General features: G+C 38.2%; 1 protein-coding gene across 1 annotated transcript; it reads right to left on the bottom strand.

The window, feature by feature from the left end:
* Positions 1-599: 599 nt before the first annotated feature.
* Pburs (bursicon subunit partner of burs) lies at positions 600-1,522 on the bottom strand. The gene is made up of 2 exons (XM_030388355.2): positions 936-1,522; positions 600-859 (listed from the first exon to the last, which is right to left on the bottom strand). Exons 1-2 carry the CDS (start codon positions 1,191-1,193, stop codon positions 689-691), a joined length of 429 nt encoding a protein of 142 aa, XP_030244215.1. The 5' UTR covers positions 1,194-1,522; the 3' UTR covers positions 600-688.
* Between the last annotated feature and the right edge of the window lie 6,525 nt (positions 1,523-8,047).

Genomic DNA, 8,047 nt, shown 5'->3' with positions numbered 1-8,047 from the left:
CAAATATAAAATTCAGCTGTTCATAATTTGGAAATAAGAGAGATTATTAAAAATTTTTAATTACAATACCCTCAATTAGGAAAAGCCTCTAGTTAGCTAATCGTTCTCTATATATTTATGTATATACCTCATGCAAATTTTTGTCTGCCTTTTTAATTAATTTTTTACATTTCCTTTAAAAGTATTTTGTTTTAAAACATTTTTCCAAAATATTTTAGAGCTGAAAAAGTTGCAGAGCTTTTTTTGACAGCTCTAATTAGCAAAGCCTGAGCAACCCGTTACAATTGAACAATTCCTCTCTGTTTTTTCCTAGAATTAGTTCGCCATGAAAAAACTTGGCATAATCTGTGCAAAAAATATTCTAGCCAGATGCTGCAGAGCTAAACAAAAAAACAAAACCTCAAGCTGTGAATGAGAAAACATCCGAATGTTTGCTGCAGAGCCTCGGGTAAATTGGCAAAATATGCAATATTGGATGTGGAGTTTGCGCTTGGAATCAATTGACTGTCGAAAGGCGGCCGGCGGGCACATCAACTGGATGTCAATCAGCATAGCAAACGCACAGCTGTTATCCTGGAGGCAATAGAAACAACAATTGAATATTTGTGGGAGGCAAGAGCCCGTGAGTTGGGGCGACTTTATTTGGTTTAAGCTGATGACTGGGATTGGGATCGGGGTGCGGAATGGATTAGCGTGTAAAGTCGCCGCACTTGAAGCATTTGCATTCAGTTGGCTCCCGCAGGCGAATGTCCATGGTGGCCATCTCGGGGGAGGAGAGGCGAGTGCCGTCCGGATCGTAGCAGTGGGTCAGCGTGATGACCTTCTCCTTGAGGAAGCTTTCGCGGCAGCAATAGCACTCCTAGAATAGAGAAACGAGAGAGAGAGAGAGAGAGAGAGTAAGCGGGTGAATCGGTGCTGTACATGGCTATGCTCACTTTCAGAAACCCCGTCGGAGTTATCACCGAGGGCTGCACCTGGCTGTTGCAGAGCCCCTCGCACTTGTTGACTATGACGTCGGCGTTGCAGGTGCGCTGCATGCGGCCCAGCTCGTCGAACTCCTCCTTGATCAGGTGAATCTCGGACTTGAGAGTCTCGCAGTTCTCGTCGCCGGTGCCCTGGCTGTAGCGCAATGCCCTGGGGCACTGGGGCAGCACCACTGCGACGGCGACCAATAGCAGTTCCTGGAGATGCATCCTCGACGGCTTCACACTTGACTGTTGACCCTGGCCCAAGCGGCTGCCGCTTTTATAGAGCCGCCCAGTGCCGGGCCACAGTTGCAATTCGATTTGATGGGCTCGCCGAATGAGTTATATGCGACTCTCTGATGGAATGTTTGTGTTACACGCCGCAGTGGGTCCCAGTGGAAAGTGGGCTATGTTGCGGTAGGACTGAATGGCCGTGTAATCGGCCGCTGATGGCGATGGCGATGGCGACGGCGATGTGGATATTGTGTTCTCTTGTTAATTGGTGCTTAAATCAAATGACTCGGCTATAACTTGCAAATGAAGCGGAGCTCTGAAATAGAGTGAATAACAAAAAATAGCCGGGATAGATTTCAATGGAACCCAGGAAAGAAATTCCAAAGGAATTCATTTTGATATGAAGAAATATTTTATTAGATATTTAATATATAAATTTGTAACAATAAATATGTGAATATATATTTGATAAAATAAATAAATCAATTACAGCCATTGAGATAGTCTGAATGCAAAATAGGTATATTATACTTAATGTAATGAAAAGTAACCCGATCAAGATATTTGAAAAAAGTTCTTTTTAAGCTTAATAAAATTATCCATATTCCCAATCATATATATTTAATTTCTATTTATTTATTATTATTCTGATTTTTTTCCAATACTATTAATGTTAATATTATAATGTAGAATCCTTACTCAAGTAATGTACTCTAACAACATGTTTGATTTAGCTCTTTACAAGCCAAATCTCTTGATTTATTCCCATCATAATAATGTCCAAAGAGTCTACAAATATATAATAACATTAAAATGTATTTCAAACGTTTTCGACTATCTCTGACTCAAGGATCGTTTCATTTCAAAATTTAAGCTATTTTGTATACAGGATATAATGTATCGTTTCTCTTTTAATGTGAGCATTGGGCTTAAACTGGATACTCTGAAGAATATTTTATAAAATAGTTATAAGTAACATAAACTCTAAGATTTCCTATTCATATTAAGAGTACGAACTGAGATTATTAAAAATGTATACTTGTATATTTGTTTTATAGAATTAGTTATATAGCGAATTATCTCGAATGACAATCGAACGGTTGATATGCATAATATTCTATAAAATAATTACAAGTATACCAAATTTTAATATTGTATATTTTTATTTAGAATCCGACTTAAGATAATTCAAAATATGTATTTCAGATAACATTTTCTCTGTAAGCACTGATAATATATTAAATATATAAATAAAATATATTTCTATGGCCTATAATTCACATGGTTGGTGATACATTTGAAGCCTTAATCAGCGACAGACATTTGTTATGTACATATGATTTGGCCTGCTTTACATCGCGCCGATTTACCCACGCACTCACACTCACTCACACACACATGAGCAACTTCCATCTGTGCCCAGGAGGCAATTCTCGTGGCGCTCACGTTAACCAAATGTCTCGATGGAAGTTGAAGTCTGCCCGCCAGTGTTATCGTCCAGCCCTCTGCCATCCTCGTCGCGCCCAACTTTAGCTAGCCCAGCCCGTCCCGCTCCACACCCAACCGCATCAGCCCGCATCAGGCCGGGCAAAGCCGGAGCGACCCGGGCCGGGAATATGGCTGCGCTTTAGAATTATCGACGCAAACGCAAAAGTCTCAATGGCGCAGTAAATTATGTTTTATTATGCAATAAAGTCAACCATAAAAATGCTGCAATAAATTAAATTAACTACTAAAAATGCTGATTTTATTTTTCTTTTTCGCCCCCGTTCCGCCCTTCTCCTGCAAAAATGCCGCGGTTTGTCCTGGCCCATATACAGAAGAAAAAAAGACAACTTTTTGCATTTTATTCAGGCTCGTTTCGTTTCAGTGTTCTCCCTAAGTTCTCTCTGTGACTGGGGTTACGTGTCTATTCGCATTTGTGCAAAAATTATTGTTGCTTTTCGCTTAGTATTATTATTGTTTATTGCTCTCGGACAGATGTTCTCTGTTTGCTGTTACTCTCGGCTTCACAATCTGAGCAGAGCGTTCGAATCAATCACTGTTACATGTGATGCATGTTAGGATGTATTTATTATGATCTTATTAATTTTTTAGTTTATCTAAGCTTTTCCATCAGAAAGCGAACGTATCAGTTTATTTAATTGATACCGTAAACTGAGTTTATGGCATTAGAGATAAAGTTGCGAATAAATAAATATAGTCAAGTTAAATTATTTTTACAATTATGCAAATATATTTAAGCTATAAATTTAACAATATATTTTTTACATATATTAGGCTTATCTAAAAATGAATATTATAATAATTATTAGATCATTTTTGTATGACATTTATATTTTTTAATAATTTTATATTATTGTATATAACTATTTAAACGCTTTGGTATTTTTTTCTATTTTTTTTTAAATTTTTTTAAAAATTATTTTGGTACAGATTGAGCCTAAAATATATATTTCCAGTATACTTACACTAATATACTTAATGCTAGCAAACTCTAAAAACATTTACAGTTAACCTGAGCGTAAATAATGCAAATTTCGACCGTAAATGTTTTCTACGATAATTGGAAATGTGCAAATACATACACATATACATATATGTACATATATTTCGCTGGCAGTTAGTTCATAAACAAAGAGACACAGTGTCTAAACTTCAAAGGATAATACGGTATAGAGGAGCATATGCTTGGCAAATAAATGGCTTCCAGGCTTTTCGGCTTGCAATGGAAGCGGATGCACACGGCTGATAAAGCGAACAACGGGCCCATATGAAAAAGTAAAACAACAAAAGCGCAATGTTTTAAATAAATAAATAAATATGACACATAAATACAAAGCGCTTGGCAAAAAAAAAAAACAATGGCTCGACAGCCACTTTTTCAAAATGTGTGCGAAACAGGGCAACAATAATGAAAGCGAGAGAGAGAGAGAGAGGGAGTTAGAGAGGGGGAAAGGAAAACATTGAAAGCCAACCGAGCGAGCGACAGGGCCCGACAGTTAATTCCGCGAAAGAGGAAATTACAATTCATGCCCTTTGGCGGGACTCCATGATTATCGGATCGAATTAGTGTCTGCCCGGACCTGAACCGGAGCTCGAGCCTGGGATCTGGGATCTGGGATCTGGTCGTTCGTCTCGCGTCTCTGGTATCTGGTATCTCGGCCTGCTTTTGTCTCTCGCATGTGTGTGCGAGTGTGCCGGACTATCTGTGAATTGTCCTGGGGGCACATGTGCGCACATTCTTTATTGCCGGCGTTTGCAGCTTGCCCCATTTGAATGAACTTAGCAGTTCATTTGTTGCTCTGCTCCGCAGTCTTCCCTCCAGCCCAGCTCCACTCTCTTTTGTTTCAATTCCGTTGTCATTGTGGGACACACACACTCTCTCTCTCTCTCTCTCTCTCTCTCACTCCCACAGAGACTTTGCCCGTTTGGTATTCCTGCTGTCAGTTTCAGAATTGCACTTTTCTCATAACGTTTGGCTTTCAAATATTTCAAATAGTCTGCATCTGATTAATTTATGCATGAAAGGGGAAATCTGAAATTATTTCATACTGCCAAACTAATTATTAACGCAAAGCATTGCTGTCAATGGAATAGAAGGCCGAATTTCAACATGTTATATTAATCTAGAACCCTGGACAAAATTATACTAAAACACTGTTATAATTATAATGAATGTATTACTTTGTTATATATTTTATATGAATTTCCTATGCATTTATGCATACTGTAAAGAAATCATTTTGTTTCTAATTTTTGTTTAAATCTGCTTAGGTTGATGAGATCAAATATTATGGGCTTTAATATTATGGGCTTTAATACAAATTGATCGAAGCTAAGAATAAGACCACATTTTAACTTTTTTATTTTTTATTTATTTATAGTAATTAGAAATAATTAGAATTAAGACCAACTATTTGTACTCTAGCTATATTTGGTCTTAATTCTAATTATTCCTAGCTACTATAAATAAATAAAAATAGTACAAATTAACAAAAATTATTTAACAATTATTTATAGTTGTTTTAATTTGGTATGAACGGCATTTAACATTTATAGCCTAGCTATTCAATCTTTTAATTAATCTTAATATTACTTCCACAAGTTACTTATAAATGATGATATTTTATCATTTATTTAATTATGTTTAATTATATTATAAAATACATTTTAATTATACAAAATTATAAAATTAATTCTTTAAAGTTGTGAGCATACAGAAAAGTATTTAGATTAAAATCCATACTAATCGATCTGATTATAAACTCACAATATTTAATAGATGTATATGAAATTGCTACCATGAAAAATGGTTATTTGAATGTTACAAAATATTTGATAATTTATTCAAATTAAATTAATAATCAGATTTTTGCGTATCCCTATCCTCAAGCTCAGACTTCATGATAATGTCAATGTATGCATTGATAAGAATCAATATATATCATATCATATTTAACAACTTATCCTAGATTCCCTCTCCTTTGAATACGTTTAGTGAAATCTTGTGCCTTTTTGGACAAAAGAAAATCTGTAAAAGTGTAGTTAGTTAATTATATGTGTCTTCTATTAGGCTGTTTAACTGCCTTTGGGAACTGGTGACTGGCAACTGGGAACTGGCGTTTGACAAGACCTGACTCATTACGGCGAAGACATGTGTTAATTTATGTAACTTTCCCGAAATGCCATTGTGGCGTTCATAAATCATTTTTGTGTTTCTGTGTCTGTTGGCCTCCGTCTGCCGTCTGCCGTCTGTTGTCTGTTGTCTGCCGTCTGCCGTTTGGCTGGGTCAGTGCCTACTCTTTTATGTTATTTTTAGTTAATTGTTTGCGCTGTAAAATGTTTATGCGTTTTGCCAGCAACAACAATAAACACGGCCTGCCTTTGGCCTCTTTGACTAATGTCTGCCGCGTGCACGTTTTTGCTTGGGTGATTTATTATGCGCAAAGTTTTCGAAAGGGTTTCTTTTTTTTTCTTCTCTTGTTTTGTTTTACTGCTCGAATCATATCAATCATATCGAAATTAATTAAGATTGCATAATAAACATCAAATGCATGCGAACACATTTATAATTGCGAAACTCTACCTGCCGACTGTAACCTCTCTGCGTTGCATAAATTGTAGAGCATATACATCTATCTGAATGTAATGAAAGAGGTGTAGAAATGTACATGAATTTATACTGAAATATGGAATGATTCATCCACGATAACTGTGTAGAGGTAGTATCTATGTGGTGTAACCTCTGAGAGGTACCGTCTCAAAGAGGCAGAGTCTCTAAGAGGTAGAGTCTAAGCAGTAGAGTCTCTCTCTTTAGAGGGGTAGAGTCTCTAAGAGGTTAGAGTCTCTGAGAGAAGGGAGTTTCTAAGAGATTGAGTCTCTAAGAGGTAGAGTCTCTAAGAAGTAAGGTTTCTAAGAGGTAGAGCCTTTGAGAGGTAGAGTCTCTGCGAGGTAGAGGCTCTAAGCAGTAGAATCTTGAAGAGGTAGAGTCTATAAGCACTAGAATCTAGAAGAGGTGGCGTCTTTAAGAGGTGGAGTCTCTGAGATATAAATGTATGTATATTTTGATTTGATATATAATAAACAATTTGTCTTCAAGTAATAAATTCTTAAAGATATTATTTTGAATTGAAACAATTGAACAATTGAATACATTCAAATACAAAATGTGCCATAGATTGACTTTACATAGCATTCGCGAAAGTAGTCAGTCCTACGTTCAGTCCATCGATTATTGATGATCTTAGTCAAGCTGTTGTGGCCAGTGGAAAGCTGTGGGGCTAGCTAGACGGCAGTTGGTTTACATCACTACACTATACAACATAATTACAGTGCGTAGAGGGGCAAGAAAGCATTCACTGGCCAGCGCGAGAGCAGAGAAACCCGTGATCGGCATTAAGACGAGGCTGTTATTAAGCTGATTGCCATTTGGGATAAGCCTGCCCGAAATGGGCTTCGGTTATGTGTGGTTAGCACCTGAAAAGCCCCCAGCCAGGTGAATCAAGCACGACTCGCGATGCGATGCGGGACCTCGGGCCTGTCGATGAGACGATGAGTTGATGTGCTGGCTGCCAATCGTGATGCACAACTGACAGCCAGGGCGTTACACAGTTCTTGGTGTTGAGTTGAAATTCTGACACATATTGGATACACACACACATACACAGCCACACACACACACACACACACATGCGTATAACTGAACGGCAAGAGCAACGGCAACAGCAACCCAATTTTGTGATCATTAATCATGAAATCCACTCACTTGGCCGAGCCGCGACTGTAGCAATGACCCATTGAGGCAGCCATTGCGCATGAGCGCGTAAACAAGCATAAATTAATACGGCAACTAATTTAATTAGCCATAAATCAACGAGTTTATTAAACAGTAGCCCCCAATCATGCCAAATGTATACAGCCATAAACTGCCGCAAATTGGCTAATGCAAACGGCGACCCCAAAGTAATGCCCCATGTGATTATTTATCTTACACTGCGTGCCGCCCACAAGCCTCGCAATTTGGCCCCAGCCTCTACCTCCGTCTCCCTCTCCCTCTCTCAGTCACTCTCGATGGGTCTGCATGCACATTAAAAATCAGTTAAATTCAAATACGCCACAGACCCAAACACACACACACAGACGAAACGGTCATAAACAATTTTCATGCATTTAGTCGGTCAGTTGGCACAGTCCGGAGACCAGAGACCAGAGACCAGATACTGTGGATCAGGGGGGGCGACTCCACGCTGCGAGTGGCCCAGTCGAGCCTGTCCGTCCACTCGCTGTGCGACCAAAAGGCATTTGACACATGAATTTCAAACATTTATGGTTATTATAAAGCATTT

Source organism: Drosophila navojoa, chromosome 3 (assembly GCF_054131105.1).
Source record: "Drosophila navojoa isolate 15081-1374.11 chromosome 3, UAZ_NAV_1.0, whole genome shotgun sequence".
Lineage (NCBI taxonomy): Eukaryota > Metazoa > Arthropoda > Insecta > Diptera > Drosophilidae > Drosophila > Drosophila navojoa.
The sequence above is the reverse complement of the archived record's forward strand: the minus strand, read 5'-3'. Positions and strand labels throughout refer to the sequence as shown.